Source organism: Colletotrichum karsti, assembly GCF_011947395.1.
Source record: "Colletotrichum karsti strain CkLH20 chromosome Unknown Scaffold43, whole genome shotgun sequence".
NCBI lineage: Eukaryota > Fungi > Ascomycota > Sordariomycetes > Glomerellales > Glomerellaceae > Colletotrichum > Colletotrichum karsti.
Genome location: NW_024065943.1, coordinates 358,677 through 375,662, shown reverse-complemented (window position 1 = coordinate 375,662; position 16,986 = coordinate 358,677). Strand labels below are relative to the sequence as shown.

Here is a 16,986-nt window from a genome sequence, read left to right as displayed (position 1 = left end):
TGATCGCAGAAGGGGAGAGACAAAAAAGTGAGACAAAGTAAACAAATTAGAAAGATGAGGAGACGACAGCCGAGAGCTTCGGGCGAACTGGACGATGGCACGGCCCCCCGGATTGAAAGATTGGAAGGGGGAACCTTGGGAATGTCAGGGTCGTTGAACCTGTCGAGCCTGTCCGGTCTCGATGGCAGGACCAGACAGCAGGGCCAACAACAGGCCCTCAGAGTTCCAAAAATCACCTTACGGCCTGCTAACGCTGCAACGAGAAAAGCGCAATGCATGCACGTCAGGGGTGCTACGGCTCCACGGATAGAGACGGCGATCCCCGGTGGGAGTTGTGAGTGGTGGGACACGGGGCTTCGTGGGGCGTTGGAGAGAGAAATTGAGGAACGAGCCGTGGCTGAACTAAAATCACATGCCAAAATGAAGGGGGATGGCATTTCTTGGAGCTAGCAAAAGACGATGGGTCATAAATTGTACCTAATTATCACCTCACACTGCGGCTTGTGGCGATTTGGGAATTACTGCGAAGCTCGGGAAATAAAAATAACCTGGAAAAATGGAAGCTCGAAATCATGGAAGGCCCGACGATGGCCCGGATAAGCTGTTGGCGCCGATAAGCCAACCGGTCCTTGACGCACGCTAAGAGGTACGTAGCTTCCAGCTTCGAGCTTCGAGGTCATGTGACCTACGTGAACCAGACCTGGCTCGTGCGCGCGTCGCGGTCATTTTCATTGATTGGCGACTGTCTCGTGGTTTGAGCAGTAAGAAAGATCATTCATCAACGGACGCGGTTTGCAACGGAAATACCTATTATAGGAGTCGACCCCTGACTAATAGACCTACGCTAATCAGTCGCCACATACCTCTGACTGAATTTATTCGTTGCATGAAAGTCTAAAGATGGCCTACGAGCCTCGAGGGGATCACCACGACAGGCGAGGGCCACCCAGGGACGGCGAAGATGGAGGCTTCGTGAGGGCCCGTGGACGACGTGAGTTGTTCCCTTGTGTGAGACCGCAATAAATTTCAAGTCGTCTCAATGGAAGGAGCGTGTCTGCATTGGAAACTGCGAATCCCACTTGGCATTCAGGAAACATAAGGCTTGGACCGGAAACCTACACAACCAGACTGCTGACATCAACCACCAGGTCCCGTCACTGACTATGGCTCTACCGTTGCACACTGGATGCGGAATCGCGCACCGGCAGATGGAGACGCATATACCGGAGAGGCTGAACGGCCAAGTGCAAGCTTCATCGTCGACGTAAGTCAATGAAACCTCACATGAAATCAACCTGCTTACAAAGTTTCAGTTCACACCACCCGCCGCCAGAAGGACAGATCCTGGAGACACGATACCAGTGAAGCACCTTCACTCGTCGCTCAACAAGATCAAGCATCCTATCAACGTCGTTCGATGGACCCCGGAAGGACGTCGTCTGTTGACTGCTAGCAGTAGTGGAGAGTTCACGTTATGGAACGGCACTGGATTCAACTTCGAAACCATCATGCAGGCTCACGATTCTGCCATCAGAGCACTGGCATATTCTCACAACGACGACTGGCTCATCTCCGCCGACCACGACGGCAGCGTCAAATATTGGCAGCCCAACTTCAACAATCTTCAAAGTATCGCCGCGCATAACGACCCTATTCGAGACCTTGCTTTCAGCCCGAACGACTCAAAGTTTGTCACGGCCTGCGACGACTCTACGCTGAAGATCTTTGATTTTGCCGGCGGAGTGGAGGAATCCATCTTGAAGGGTCACGGCTGGGATGTCAAGAGCTGTGACTGGCATCCTACCAAGGGTCTCTTAGTCTCGGGATCCAAGGATCACGTTGTGAAACTCTGGGACCCGAGGACCGGCCGGTGCTTGACGACACTACATGGCCACAAAAACACCATCACCAAGACCTTGTTCGAGAGAGTTCAGGGAGACTGTCTGGCAACATCGGCAAGAGATCAAACAGCCCGTGTTTTCGACCTCCGGATGATGCGTGACATTTGTCTTTTGAAAGGACACGAGAAGGATATTTCGACTATTGCTTGGCATCCCGTTCATTCAAATTTCCTCACCACTGGTGGTCACGACGGATCCTTGCACCACTACATCTTGGACGAGCCGAATGCGCCAGCTGGCCATGCTACCATGGCGCCATACGACAGCGCTGACCCGTCCACGACTAGCGCCCAGACTATCTATCCGGCCCATAAGATTCCATACGCACACGACTTTGCAATCTGGTCTTTGGACTGGCATCCTTTGGGTCACATCCTGGCATCTGGTTCTAACGATCGTATCACAAGGTTCTGGTCCAGGAAGAGACCAGGCGACGCCGACGTCTTCCAGGACAGGTATCACATCGGGGAGGCCGCTGCCGAAGCGCAGGGAACCTGGGATCGCCGTGGAGGTCGTCGCCAGAGACAGGAGGAAGAAGAGCAGGAGATGGAGGACGAGATGGACGGCCTTGTCGACCAGAAGATGCCACTCAAGCAACCCACGGTTCCTGGATTCCCCGGACTGCCTGGTCTGCCTGGTCTCCCGGGTCTGTCCATGCCGCAGAACGGCTCCGTACCACCGCCGCCGCCCATGGTCCCCGGCATGGGAGCCAACGGCGGAGCGCCACCGCCACCGCTCCCCTTCGGTTTACCCGGCTTGCCGGGCCTGAACGGCGCGCCACCTCCCCCTCTTCCCTTGCCTGGTGGCATCGATCCAAGCAACCCCGCCGACCTCGCCAAGATTGCCGAGATGATCCAGAAGGCCGGAGGCACCCTTCCACCTCCGCCTCCTGGTGGCTTTCCTCCAGGCATGGTCCCGCCGCCAAACTTCGTGCCTCCGCCTGGGTTCCCACCGATGCCGATGCCGCCCCCAGGCCATGATCAGAATGGCAACGGCCATGATCGTGGCGGAAGGAGAGCTCCCCTGCCTAGTCAAGAGGAGAGCCTCAAGGCGGAACAGCGGAGAGGCAACTACACCCGAGCGCGTTAACACCCCGACGATGGTATTCGGGGTGCAAGCCAGGTGACAGGGGAGAAGCTCAGAGGCAGGGGAGGGCTGTGTTGATACCCTAGTGTTGTAATAAAAGTTGAATCACACAATATTGCCCGAATTCCTAGTGTCTCTGACGTTGTTCGTTTGTATGTATGTAGCCGGATCGCTTATGGCCTATGTAGTGTACAAGTATGTCGTGCCTGTAAGAAATCCCTCGCCGTATGCTTGCGCCATAAACCTCTTGTGATGCAAGTCTAGTGCGGCCGTCCACAAATGTCCCTCTCTCGAACGTGTAGGTAATGTACAGACGTGAGGAACGAACCCATGTTGAGATTCAAGACATCCCTCCCCTTCCCCGAATCAGGAATCTCGTTGAAAACCCGAAAAATGTGTGTGTGCTGCGTCGCTATCTCTTTCTATTCGCTCTGCCACGTCAAATCATCTGAACTCGTCCGAGAACCCTTTACTTCTTGGTGAAAGCCTTCTGCCTATCCGCGTAGTCCTTCACGATGATGGCGCACGAAGCCTCGGTGCAGAGCCTCTTGCGGCGCTGCGGCGGAAGCTTGGACGCGAACTCCAGACCGGCAGCGCGCTCGACGGCCTCCAGGGGCATCTCGAAATCGGCGAGGGGCTTCTCGTTGGGGATGCGGGCGTTGGGCAGGACGAAGGCGCCGATGGCGACGTTGCCCCCGGCCTTGCCGTCCTCGGCGAAGATGACTTTGTAAAAGTGCGTCGGCACGGCGACGTTGGGCGGGTTGCCGATGACCTCGTACTTTGTGTACCACTTTCCGTCGACGGGGTCGCGCTTCGGGAGGTACAGCGGGCCGGTGACGATCCTCACGGAGGGGTAGCGGGTGGTGAGGCGGCGGCAGAAGTCCTCGAAGTGGGCCCAGTAGTCGCGGTTGAAGCCGTCGCCGACCTGGGGGCACATGTTTGTGAGGTAGAAGGTGTCGTCCATGGCCTTCTGCGACCACTTGCAGTCGGCGGCGGGGACCTGGTGGCCGCGGTCGTAGCCGCTGCGGAAGTAGTCCTTGAGCTTGGCCTGGAACTTCTCGGGGACGGTGGGGTCCTCGAGGAAGACGCTGCCCTTGCGGTCGCCGCCCTTCTGGGCCAGCGACGCCGGGGTGATGTGCTCGACGACCCAGTGCGGGTTGCGGGTGCGGCGGTCGTAGCTCGAGACGAGGCCGGCACGCGGGGCCAGGTCGGCGACGGGGCCGGGGAAGCCGTACTCGAAGAGGCCGGAGGGGTCGACGATGGCGCCCGGGATGGCGCCGGGGACGGGCGGGGGCGCGGACGGCGAGGGGGCGGCATTCTTGTTGTCGAAGACTTGGTTGCTCGGGACGGGGACGGAGGGGGCGAGGGAGAAGGCGTTCGTGGAGGAGGGTGTTGTCGGCGCGGCGGTCGCGGGCTGCTTCGTGCGGAGGGAGTACATCGCTGCTGTGAATGCCGCGCCGCCTCCCGCGCCTAGAGCTGCGATGAGGGCGACGGAGGTGGTTTTCGACATGGTGGGCTAATTTGTTCGCGGGCGCGCGACCGGTGCCGTTTGTGTGGTTCGAAGAGGCTTGAGTAAGGAGGAAGGAGAAAATGAGAGGATAGCGGCGTCAGACGTCCGGCGTATTTGACTGCTGTTTGGACCACGGGATGCGATGCGCACGTGGTAGTAGTGGTGTGGTGGATGTCTCAGCTGTTCTTCACGGGACGGGGATTTGGGGCCCGGAGCTGGAAAATTTTGGGCTACGGCGGCGCCTGGTCCGCCGAGAGATCTCCAGGGCCGCCGATCGGAAGGAGGAGCTTATGTGGGTCGACCGCTGCGATGTCCCGAGCATTTGCCGGCCAGCTGCCGCGGGGGATGGATTTTAGGGTGCAGGAGCGGCTGAGGGGCTGGAATGGGGCTGGTCTCGGTGTGAGGTAAGGTGTGCCTCACCGAGACCGGACCCGGTGAAGGAGGCGGGATGACCAAAAGCCAGCCTCCTATTCGTAGTCCGGGTGAGACCCTGCGATGCTATGAACCTTTTTTTAATGATAAGTCCGAGTCGCAGAAACGACCGTCGACATGTCAAATAGCAAGCATGCCCCTTCAACCACATAACAAAAATCCTTTCACATGCGTTGGCATCTCCCTAAGAAGCGCTTCGGGCGGCATCATTGAGCTGGCGCACATCTCTAAGACTGGAAGTCACGGGGCTCGAGGGAGTACGAGGATACCTAGCATCTAGCCCGCCATCCGGGTTCTCAAGCCAAGGCCCTGGTGTGTGTTGTCGACCAGCACCTTGACTCGCCAGCGGGGGAATCCCAACAAACCGGCTGCCAACGTGCATTTGTTTTTCCCGGGATGACTCTCTGCCCTGTAGAACAAAACAGACTTCCCGGGAACGCTCGACTTCAACTGATGAAAGAGCCGCATCGATTTGCTTCGTACGCCCTGGGAAAATCAGGGTGGGTTGCTCTCGGGGAGGGTCAGACGGCAAGCTGCAGGCAGCGCAGGGCGGCAGCTAATGATGAACAGAACGACAAGGGATCTCGGTGATGGATATGCAAAACAAAATGAATGGGAAACGGGCTTTGTCTGGGCGTGAGACTTTGGCTTGATGAGTTGAGTCCTTCTAGTCTTTTGGTCTTTTGGGAGGGGGAGGAATTTTGAGAACCTTGATGGCTTCGGCCAGCCATGAATAAGGCCCCAACCCCCGGTCGTTGTTGACCATTTTCACTGCTCCGACACAGAAACAACGCAGCGGCTCCAGCGAAAAAGGCGAACAAGCGCCAAATCCAACGCCCCCCGAATCCACTACTGCGCGGCATGCTGCACTGCTGGAAAGCTTAAGGTGCAGACACTCCCAGTCACTTCGATTCCTTCCCCCCACTTTGCTTTGCTTTGCCGTCCCAGCGCAAAGCCGTCGACATCACTACCTACTCTTCCGGCACAACAACACACTTTATTTTCCCTAAGGGTCCTCGAATTCCCATCTTACTACCTATTTACCTCTACAATCTACCTGCGACCAACATTACAACGCCTTTCCCGAAACCTTGTGCTCCCGCATGCGACATTGGAATACCTTTCCGTCTCCTACGAACCAACATCCCACCTCTCTGGGTCTCCTGCGCCGTACTACGTCAGACGTCATCCGCTGTGCGTGTAGCCATACCAACAATATTGAAATCTTGAGAGATTGAAGAGAACACGACTTCCAAACCACCGAAACCGCGAGCCGAATAAACATTTCGAAATTGCACCCCCTCCATGCGCACTGAGCACCGCGACTTTTCCAGGCACCGATTGGAGGCGTTGAGCCCAAGTTGCTCATGATGGAGGCTACGGAGGTTGACAACGATACCAGGGGGTGGATTATGTGTATCGTGAGCGGAATTGGTACGTGACCAAGGTCTCTCTCGGTCCCTGGTGATTGAAAATTTGCTCACTGGTGTATCATGACAGCCTGCGTTGTCGGCGCATCTATCATCTGTGTCGACATCTTCGTACAATGGTTTCCAGGGCAGCGCAACTTCAGAATACAAGACAGCAATGTCTTCCTCGCCAGCTCTCTAAGCTTGAGTTTTGGTGTTATGGTAAGCCATCCTTGTGGGCGATGCGCATTGCTTTTGAGAACCATTACTAATGCTAGTTCTGCTGTGTAGCTCTATTCCGCGTTAAACAGCATGCTGCCGTCAGCAAAACAATACCTTAAGGAGGACGGCTTCCAAGATTCAACAGCGGGCTTCATTATGATGAGCTGCTTTATTGGGGGCTTCTTTGGCATCCAGGTTATTTCGCGCCTGCTGCACCAGTACATGCCGTCGCACGTAGTCGACTGCGACCACACACATAGCGAAGCTGATACCCGCTCGCGCAGCCAAAGTCGGAAAACATCTCTATACTCCGGAAGCCGCCGGTCTTCCCGAAGGCCATTCGTCGAGAGCATAACCAAGAATGGCCATGCCTCTGAGTCCACGCCTCTGCTCAACGGAGAGACGCACGAAAATGGGAGCACGCTCATGCCTAAGCGGCATGCTTCCAGCAAGGGCAATTTGAGCATCAACACCGCGCATTCGACACCGGCGCCGCGGACTTCGCGGAGCCGCGGTGCTACGGTTGAAAGGCGACCATCCATGGCCCAGGTCCAACAACGGGTCATGTCTTTCGTCAAGGATACCAAAACGAATTGTGATGAAGAGGGGCCCTGTTTTGGATACACTGACCCTTGTGGCCAGGAGTGCTTCAAGCATCTCGGAGCCCGGTCGGCAGCTTCTTCGAGGCACCCGACGATGCTGAGGACCAGTATGGCGCAGCTATATCCAAGTCATACCGACTTGGAGGACTTGGAGGAAGGCGGGTCTTCGTCGTGTCACTCGCCAATGAGTGGGCTAGTACGCACCAGTCGCGCGGCATCGCGAGAACCTTTGCCTTCACATGCCCACGCCGATAACGAAGCGCATGACCACGAGCACAGCCATAGCCACAGCCATGGCCATGGCCATGGTCATGAACACGACCATGATGCACACGGTGAGCACGAGGGAGACGAGGACCTTGAGGCTCAGCATCATCACCATGTCCCTACCAACGCTTTCCTATCCCTCGGACTGCAAACCTCGATCGCCATCGCCCTCCACAAGTTCCCCGAAGGCTTCATCACTTACGCCACGAACCACGCCAACCCTTCGCTGGGTTTCAACGTCTTCATGGCGCTCTTCGTCCACAACATCACTGAAGGCTTCGCCATGGCACTGCCACTTTACCTGGCCCTCGGGAGCCGTTTCAAGGCCATGTTCTGGGCTGCCGTCTTGGGTGGTCTCACCCAACCCCTAGGCGCAGGCATCGCCGTGTTGTGGTTCAAGCTTGCCAACCACACCCACCTCACGCCCAACGCCATGGCCTACGCTTGCATGTTTGCCATTACCGCCGGCATCATGGTGAGCGTCGGTCTCCAGCTCTTCGTCGAGGCGCTCAGTTTGAATCACAACCGTAACCTTTGCATCTTTTTCGGTTTCTTGGGCATGGCTCTGCTGGGCATCACCGGCGCCATCGCATCTACGCATTAATGACTTGCATGCATTCAGTGGGGGGACTCACAATCGGAACCAGGAAGTTACGGGAGTCACGGGCAGGTTTTTTGGGTAACGGTGGCACGCATATATACATTATACCAACGCGAGGTATCGGGGTTCGGAAGGCTTCAACTGTTTAAATTGAAGGGCTTGGTTCTCATACAACCTCGCCAGCATTGTTTGGAATCCGGGACTGGGGCATTATAGACAGGGCATCACCATTGAGCAAATTTAAAGCAGGATCACTCGGACCATAGTCGGTGTGCGTTACATCGCAGTATCAATTCCTTTGGTGACATATACGTTTAGCAAGCCAAAAACTTTTAGTGATCCCCCATCCATCTACTTTTTTGGTGTGGCCCGCGGCCGGGTATCAATACGTCGTCAAAATCATAGTTGGTTTTTCTTTATTTTTTCGCTCATGCCATGTTTGCCAGCGCCGGGTCAACGTAGCAAGAAACATCCTCGTCGATGAGCGCGCGCATGGCAGCTTCCTCCTCTTCCCACGTCTGCGGCGGCGAGTTGAAGTCGTCGCGCGCGCCGAACCAGAACTCGTCGTTCGGGCTCTGCTCTCCGCTGGTGAAGTTCTCCGAGAAGTTCTCTGAGAAGTCGGTCACGCCGGGGATGATGCCGTACAGGGGCAGCTCGGGCATCTCGCGGTTGCCGTCGAACGGTCCGGCGTCCGCGTTGTCGGCGTCGGTGTCGCCCGCCAAGCTCAGGATCGCGGCCTCGATCTGGTCCACCTCTGGGACCGCTGGGACCGCAGAGACCGCAGGGGGGTGGTTCTCGAGATGGACTTGGAGGTCGTGGTGGCGGATGAAGCGCGCGTTGCAGCCCTCGATTACGCAGGGAATGTTTCGGTTCGTGCCGGCGATGTCATCGAGAAGATTGCCAGAGGGGCCTTCCACGGGCTTGACCTGGGGCCGCTTAAAACCCAGGTGGATATGTCGGATGTGCTCCTCCAGCTTCATCTTGCTGATGAAGCCCGCGCCGCAGCCCAGGTCGTTCGACCAGCCCTCCAAGTCCGGGCCGCCACTGACGTCGAGCTCGCCGCAGACGACCCGGAACCCCTCGTGGGCGGTGCGGATGTGCACCGTCAGGTTGTGCTTCTTGGTGAACTTCTTGTCGCAGCCCTCCCAGGTGCAGGCGATCGTCTTGCGGGCCTCAAGAGGGATGCCCGAGTGCCGCATCTCGACGTGCCGCTCAAGCTCCCACTGGCCGGTGCACTTGAAGTCGCAGAAGATGCAGTTGAGGTGCTCCTTGCGGATGTGGGCCTGGAGGAGGGCGAGGGAGGTGAAGCCCACCGACGAGGCGCCGTCGTCACCGCCGCACTCCTCGCACCAGAACTGGGGCTCGCTGTGGTCGCGGCGGGTGTGGTTGCGCAGGGCGCCCTGGGAGTCGAAGCCGGCGCCGCAGCCGGGCTCCGGGCATGGATAGGCGTGGGCGCCGAGGTGCTCGGAGCGGATGTGTCGCTGGAGGGTGTTGTGCTTGCGGAAGCTCTGGTTGCAGGGGGGGAAGTCGCGGCAGCGGAAGCGCTCCTGGCCGGCGTGGACGTCCTGGTGACGGCGCAGGCGGGTCGCTGTCAGGAAGGACTTGCCGCAGCCCTCGTGGGTGCAGGTGTAGCCGCGCTCCTGGGTGTGAGAGCCCTTGATGTGCTGGCGGAGGTGCTTCTCCTCACGGTAGTCCTTGTCGCAGCCTGGGTAGGTGCACTTGAAGGGGCGGTCGTCGGTGTGAGAGCGCAGGTGGGCGGCCAGGCGGGCGGGACGGTTGAAGGTCTTGTGGCAGTCCGGATATGTGCAGGGAATCGTCTTCAGGTCGGAGGGAAACTTCCGGGATCGGGTGGTGAGGGACGTCTGTCCCGTCAGGACGGTCTCGGCGTCGGCATTGACCGTCGAGCCGGAGTGACTGGCCGTGTCTTCGAAGTCATCGTCGCTGGGAGCTTCGGACGATGTTAGTGGGATGCTAAATTGCTGTAACAAGAGACCGCCTACCAATGGCTTCCGGGTCTTCGATCTTCGACCTCTTTGACGGGGAGGCAAGGCCAGCCTCTCTAGCCTTTCGTTTCGTCATGACGGCCGACTGAGAAAAGTCATGCTTTCCTTGACGATTGGAAAGAATTATCGTCCTAGGATGCCGGCTGGTGAACTTATTCCTGGCAGAATTTCGGCAGGCGGTGAGACGAAATTTTGTGCGCTCCAGCCACACCGAAGGGGGACTTCGGTCCGGATAAGCTTTTTGCTGCTGATAAGACTAGTGTGGACCCACATTCCAACGCTGAATCGTAGCCTCGTCAATAATTTTTTACGGCTGGATCCAGCAGTCACGGCCAGTCTCTCCCCGCGACACCAACTGCATTCGCGACAGCGCGTAATCACACCTCGACCTATATACGACACGGCAGCTCACGACGTCAATTGATATCCAAAATGTCTGACTTCGGCGACGACGATGTCGGTGGCGGGTACGTTCAAGAGACATTATTTTGATGGGAGCGCGCGACCCTAACGTCTGCACAGCGACGAGCCCATGTACGAGGACGAGGGCGCCGACTACTGGGACCCCGAGGTTCCCGTCGAGGACGAGGAAGTCGGTCGAGCTGAGGGCGACGAAGAAGATGCCGATAACGTCGTGGTGTCGGGAGATCCGTCCGCGGCGGCGAACGCGGGCAAGGGCAACGAGAAGTCGCACCGCGACAAGAAGATCCCCGACGACCAGCGCACCACCACCCCCTACATGACAAAGTACGAGCGCGCTCGCATCCTCGGTACCCGCGCCTTGCAAATCAGGTACGCCCCGAACGCCCACTACACGAGATCCCGACGCGCTCGTGACCCTTTCAGACCGGTCGAGAATATGCTAATGCGGGTTCCTGTAGCATGAATGCGCCAGTGCTGGTCGACCTGGAAGGTGAGACGGATCCTCTTCAAATCGCCATCAAGGAGATGCGCGAGAAGAAGATTCCTCTTATCGTGCGCCGATACATGCCCGACGGATAGTAAGTAGCCTGCCCGACCCCTCCAACCCCTCCCTGCACGTCCACGCAAGCCTCTCGGGTAGACGATGCCGCGGAACGAATGTAAGGCTAACCGTCCGTTAGCTACGAGGATTGGACCTGCGAGGAGCTTCTCCAGTGAGAGATTCTGGCTTTCTTTTCCCGGGGCAAGGAGATACGCGACTGGATGCAAGGCACTTATACCCAGCTCCTATTATCGTTGCCTGAGAGATGGTTAAATCTGAGCTGAGTCCCAACCATTTCATTCAATCATGGTGGACAGCAGATGAAGCTCGAAGAGGAGGAAAACTCTCCAACAACACAACTTAGAAAAGAAAGACACCAAAAGCAGTGTACTTTATTTGATTTGCATTGAGCGTGGCGTTCTCTAGGCAATGGAATTTCTTCAAAACTCAAAACGCGTTATCCACATGTGAGAAAAAAAAATCCAGATTCCCATCTTCTTGCCGGAGCGGCATCTTTTTTTGGGAGGTTCCCTTCGTCGTGGATTGCAGCATCAGCACAGGATTACGTGTTGCTCTGGGGTCGTCGAGCATGCAGTGTAACCCGACGCGCCGCCGGCTTGACGAGTCAGAGAGCACCGACCGTCTTTCCCCGGGCCTCCCGCCTTCCGGAGGCCATGCCCGGCCCCGCCCTACCGGCGGGTTTAAACTGGAATTGCGATCGACAGTAAACAAAACATAGACGACGGCCAAGCCACTCTCGTCGTCCGAATTACACGTAAGGTTTTGACGGGGTTCCTCCTTTCGTGATCCCTAAAGCCCTGTCACAGACTAATCGAGAGAAGGTTAACGAAGAGAGTTGCCAAGACATCCCCTTGACAGCCATTCACGATTGTCTGATTGGCTGCTATCGTGACCGGGGTCTCTCTGTCGGAAGGGCCTTCACGATCTAGAGGCAATAGCAATCGATCCGCGGGAGCCAACTTAGTCTTCGCTCGGTTTTGCTACCGTCTTGGCAATGACGAGAAAGGATAACGAGTTGCAGAAATTGACTACATCCAGCTCGGTTTCTCTAACTCTCTGCCACGAAACAGGCTGGAATCATTGAAGTTCTAACCGAGCCCTCGCTGATCTACTCTTGTGCCCTCTGCTTGGGCCTCTTGAGCAGGCCTGTAGGTTGCGTAAGACAGGAGGAGCAATTGCAACCGAAGCGGTTCCTCTGCATCGAGTGGTGTGCCGGCCGTCACGGAAGTCCCTACAACACACTCTACCTATCTTATCCCCCACAATCTCCCGAACGCGAGGCTCAAGTTCTCCCGTCTCGTCGAAACAAGAAGGTCACAACGTTGTCGTCTCCACGCCTCACAGCTCCGCTCCAAACACGGTCCATGTTGGTTGGTTGGACATAGCCCTTCTCGGCCCGCCTCGAGCTAGCCCGGACCGCCGTCAACCTTGACATGTTTCTTCAGGAGAGAGGCTGTGGGTAGGCGTACGTGTCGAGCGTCGAAGTGCGAGTCGTCATGTGCCCGCGGTGCGGTTATCCTAGTGGGACTCAGCCTGGTAGCTCTGCAGCTGCAGTATGCACACCATCTGCCTACGGATAGCGGGATGTCGAAAGCGAGAAAAGCTTGACTTCGTGATCGCTGCCCGTTGGTCCGGCGTGTCTTGGCTCTGAGATGGCTATCGGTATAAAGAGCCTCGGGAGTTCTCCTCCTGGAAGAGAAAGAGTAGAAGCCAAGCCATCACGAGCCGACAAGCCTTTCGTTCCTAGCACCAACTCGACTCGGACTACGCTCGCTTCCCCTAATATCAGTCTCTAGTCCATTCGCTTTCAAGATGCTTGCACCGTCCGCCATCATCGCAGCGGCTCTCCCGCTGCTTCTCCTGCAATCCGGTGCAGCATCAGCTCGTGTGATGCCTCGGGCCGCCAACTACACTCAGGAAGCCATCGATTCTGGTGAAGCTCTCGGAGATCTTCACACACAGGCTTACAACAATGCCCTGGCGCGGTTGTCTGCCAATGGCAGTTCTCAGTGCACACAGGACAACGTCAGAATTCGTCGTGAATGGTAAGACATCGCCTGTACTGCTTCGACGGACAATGTTGTTTGCTGACAGCCTCAAAGGAGAAACATGCCTGGCGAAGACCGGATCGCCTACACCGACGCCGTCACTTGCCTTCAGTCCAAGGCACCCCTCTACACCGACATCGCAGGGTCTAAGTCCATGTTCGATGACTTTGTGGCCCTTCATCAGAACCTGACTGGCTATGTTCACATGTCGGTATGTGAAACGATTCTCCACAATGTGTTTTCGACTTAGAGATTCTGACCTTTGTCAGGCAACTTTCCTCCTGTGGCATCGATACTACATCCACACATACGAAGAGAAGCTGAGGACCGAATGCGGCTACACCGGTACGATGCCAACACACTCCTAGTCGCTGTTTCTCAGACTAACATTCCCCAGGAACTCTCCCTTACTGGGAATGGTCCCTCGACGGCGACGACCCCGCCTCAAGCCCCATCTTCGACGGCTCCGCGACCTCGATGGGCAGCGACGGCAGCGCCGTTGAGCACGACGGCCTCGTCCTCAACAGCACAGTCCAAGTCATCACCCTGCCCGCCGGCACCGGCGGCGGCTGCGTGACCTCGGGCCCTTTCACCAACATGACGACCCACCTCGGGCCACAGGCGATGCCGAACCTCGGCTCCGTCGTCTCCGACAACCAGGACGACCCAACCGCCGACAACCCGCGCTGCCTGAAGCGCGACCTGAACGGCTACGTCCTGCGCACCTGGGCCAGCTTCCGCAACGTCACGGACCTCATCACCGACTACGACAACATCGAGTGGTTCCAGGGCATCGCTCAGGGGCAGACGGAGTACTCTGGTCTTGGAGAGCTGGGCGTCCACGGCGCGGGGCACTACGCCTTTGGTTTGGACCCCGGTTCTGATGTCTACATCAGCCCTGGTATGTCTTTGACGCTCGAGTTATGATGCGGTGGTTTACTGACATGGTAATAGGCGACCCGGTCTTCTACCTGCACCACACCCAACTTGACAGAGTTTACTGGATCTGGCAGAACCTCGATTGGGACAACCGTCAAGTAAGTACACACTCTTGCACCTACTCGTCATTCTTCCTTGGTTTGATAAGGGGCTAACAACCAATAAGACCATCTTCGGCACCGGCACGATGGAGAACAGCCCGCCCAGTGCCAACGTGACGCTCGACGACCTGCTGGATTTGGGACCCCTGAACGACCAAATCGCCATCAAGACTGTGATGGACACCATCGACGGGCCTCTCTGCTACCTCTACGCGACGGACTAAGGCTTGTTCCCTCTTTTATTTTGCTCTTCTGTCGTTCGTCTTCTTCTCTGTCTGTATCATGAGGGCTTTCAGTCTTCGTCAACTGTCATTCGTTTCCATTTTGGTGTGTTCGGGCTGGTAATCAGGAGGAGAGAAGGAGGAAGGTACATAAACTCAGAGTCTTGTCTGAGAAGGTGTTGGCATAATGCTGAGAGCCTCAGGGCGATAATCTTTGGGGCATTGTGTGGTTAGGCCGCGGAACCTGTATGAGAAGATCAGATAGGTGCTGCGTGAATCAATCATCATTTTGGGGCATTTCGCGGCGTATGACTCGGCGAGTCACGCTTTCTTCCCATGCTTGACTTTGTAAGTGAGGACGGATGAAAATAGCACGAGACACGACTTCGGAGTTTTCCTCCGACAAGCGAAAACCCACCGTCTTGTATCATTCTGCTTCGTGGGTTGCGCGAGGACGAAAAGCCACTCAGACGCAACGAAGCATCGCAGATGACGTGGTTGTCCGAGGCTCCTTGACCGCAAGGGGTAACCTGGCTACTTGACAACCCCCGGGCATGCCGGCCGCCCGGCTCAAGTCCACAACGTTTGCGCCGGCGCGGACACACGCACGGAGGTGCCGCGGTGCGGTCTGTCCCCCGAACGGGCCCCCGTCTCCTTCGTGTCTGGTTCGCCAGTTGCGACAGATCGCGATGAACGCCTTCCAAGGTCGGGCGGGCGGGTGAGAGGTGGAACCATCCGACTTCATGCCTTAATGATCAAGGCCAGCTCGTAGAAATGATTCGAGCTCGCTGTGCAACGAAAGAAACCCGGATCAGACCGTTTGCCACCGGTTTGGCCGAAATGATGCGATGGTGGGTGAGGCGGACGTCAAGCGCCATCTGACGGAACGAACGGTCGTCTGGTTCGACCAGGATGGTTCTCATGAACTAGTCCGAACCCGAGCTGCCCATCGTGCACGCTCTCGCGTCTCGCCATTTCTCGACTTCTCTTGGCGTCTCGATTCCGGAGAATCCGCTGCCGTCGAGGATGGGGAGGTTCTTCGTCGTTTTCTGTGGTTGTCCTTTCGCCCTCTCTCCTGAACTCGATTTGTCGCGCGTTGGTCACCCTCTCACATTTTCTTCCCTGTCAACTGTGATAATTGCTCGAGCAGTCGACAACATGTGGGCTCTCGGGCCTCTGGTTTTCGTCCCATCCGCGACGGCCTCTGACAAGACAGCATGAACTGCTCAAATGCTAGACATGCACCGGTAGCGACGGGAGTATCATATTTCAACACGGGCACTATTCGTTGGGCCTAGGAGTAGACAGAGGGTTATGTAGTAGTAGCGCTTTTCTCGTCATGCGAGATGCCGAAGTGGTCGGGTCGTACCCGGGGAAGCTCTCGGGGGACTTTCCGGATTCTCGGCCGAAGCCGACGGCCGGTAGTCCGGCGAGCGCGCGACGTTCCCGGCATCCTCTTAAAAGCCTTCAAATCCAAGAGACACTTATTGAACCATTTTTTCTCCAATAACGTATTAGTATGATTGACGCAGCTTCGACAAGTAGACCTCATCAGAAACTAGAGCGTCCGAAAGAAACCAGGCCACGTTGGAGAGCAAGTTCACGGACGGATGGTTTGCGGGAACGCCATGTTCGCCAAGCTGCTACCTCGAATCAGTTCTCGTAATGCCATATTTCTCTCGTGGAAGAGAGGACGGCTGATCCTTGGCATGCAGCTCACATGTTGCTCAGTGCTGAGTGGTCTTGCGTATATTTCGCCGTGTTAGTTGGTCATAGGTGATATATGGAAAAGTTTCAATGCCTTGGGCCGGGTGTTTGACTTTCCGCGCTCAGAACTTTCCTCAGGGATATTCGCAGGAAAGAAACGAGTTTTGAAGGCGACAAACTGGATAGGTAGCATGTCCTGCTGCATAGTAGATGAAGTTGAGTTGCAGGCCGGGAAGATAGCTCCAACCTACCAATTGAAGACACCCTGATTGCTTAACGACCCCTCATGCCGATGACGCACCCCCCACCTCACCTCACCCAAAAGCTCAGCTCAGCTCTCCGGTCCCGCACGACAATGCGGGGTTCGTTGCAGCAGCATGAGCGAAAAGACCACCAAGCATCCACACTCTCTGCACACACACACACCACACACGCACCGCGATAGCTACCCACGCAGCGAGGTACCTCTATCGGATAGCTTTACTGCCTTGGGCATGTACACGCTGGGTTTCCGGACTGCTGGAATGTCATATTGTCGGATACCCTGCCGAGCTAACATCGCGAAACCTCCCCCTTGTACCTCCAGCTGCCGGTAGGTAGGTACTGTCTTGTCTGTACCTGACCAGCAGAATCCCAATGGTGGGGTAGAATCAGCATCATCACGACCTGTGGACGGTCAATGGCAAGAAAATATGCGCAGAAACGACGGCCAAGGCCTGCCCGTCCTCCACTTTGGCCGAGCTTGACCCTGTCCCCGATCTGATCTCGAATGGACATAACTCGGTGTTTTTATTTATTAGACGCCCTCCCGATACCTCCTCAATGCTCGGCTTCTCCTCTTTACCTCAGCAATAGAATAATATTTCCATCCGTCGCCTTCCCCTCCCCTCTCCTCCACTTCTCGTCTTTCTTCAACATTTGCAAGCATCATATATACCCTTTTCCAATTGGA

General features: G+C 56.5%; 5 protein-coding genes across 5 annotated transcripts; 3 read left to right on the top strand and 2 right to left on the bottom strand.

Moving 5' to 3' along the window:
- Window positions 1-900: 900 nt before the first annotated feature.
- On the top strand, window positions 901-2,990 carry CkaCkLH20_10898 (uncharacterized protein; the record flags this gene model as incomplete). Its single annotated transcript, XM_038893612.1, has 3 exons — window positions 901-991; window positions 1,149-1,264; window positions 1,314-2,990. The coding sequence occupies 3 exons, from the start codon at window positions 901-903 to the stop codon at window positions 2,988-2,990; spliced, it is 1,884 nt and encodes a 627-aa protein (XP_038741161.1).
- Window positions 2,991-3,456: 466 nt separating this feature from the next.
- On the bottom strand, window positions 3,457-4,497 carry CkaCkLH20_10897 (DNA/RNA non-specific endonuclease; the record flags this gene model as incomplete). The annotated part of the gene is made up of 1 exon (XM_038893611.1): window positions 3,457-4,497. One exon carries the CDS (start codon window positions 4,495-4,497, stop codon window positions 3,457-3,459), a length of 1,041 nt encoding a protein of 346 aa, XP_038741160.1.
- Window positions 4,498-6,299: 1,802 nt separating this feature from the next.
- CkaCkLH20_10896 (vacuolar zn-iron permease) lies at window positions 6,300-8,033 on the top strand (the record flags this gene model as incomplete). The annotated part of the gene is made up of 3 exons (XM_038893610.1): window positions 6,300-6,363; window positions 6,430-6,560; window positions 6,630-8,033. 3 exons carry the CDS (start codon window positions 6,300-6,302, stop codon window positions 8,031-8,033), a joined length of 1,599 nt encoding a protein of 532 aa, XP_038741159.1.
- Window positions 8,034-8,458: 425 nt separating this feature from the next.
- Window positions 8,459-10,109, bottom strand: CkaCkLH20_10895 (uncharacterized protein; the record flags this gene model as incomplete). The annotated part of the gene is made up of 2 exons (XM_038893609.1): window positions 8,459-9,978; window positions 10,031-10,109. 2 exons carry the CDS (start codon window positions 10,107-10,109, stop codon window positions 8,459-8,461), a joined length of 1,599 nt encoding a protein of 532 aa, XP_038741158.1.
- Window positions 10,110-10,465: 356 nt separating this feature from the next.
- On the top strand, window positions 10,466-14,330 carry CkaCkLH20_10894 (uncharacterized protein; the record flags this gene model as incomplete). The annotated part of the gene is made up of 10 exons (XM_038893608.1): window positions 10,466-10,500; window positions 10,556-10,825; window positions 10,915-11,034; window positions 11,137-11,169; window positions 12,815-13,063; window positions 13,121-13,277; window positions 13,336-13,411; window positions 13,464-13,967; window positions 14,021-14,103; window positions 14,172-14,330. 10 exons carry the CDS (start codon window positions 10,466-10,468, stop codon window positions 14,328-14,330), a joined length of 1,686 nt encoding a protein of 561 aa, XP_038741157.1.
- Between the last annotated feature and the right edge of the window lie 2,656 nt (window positions 14,331-16,986).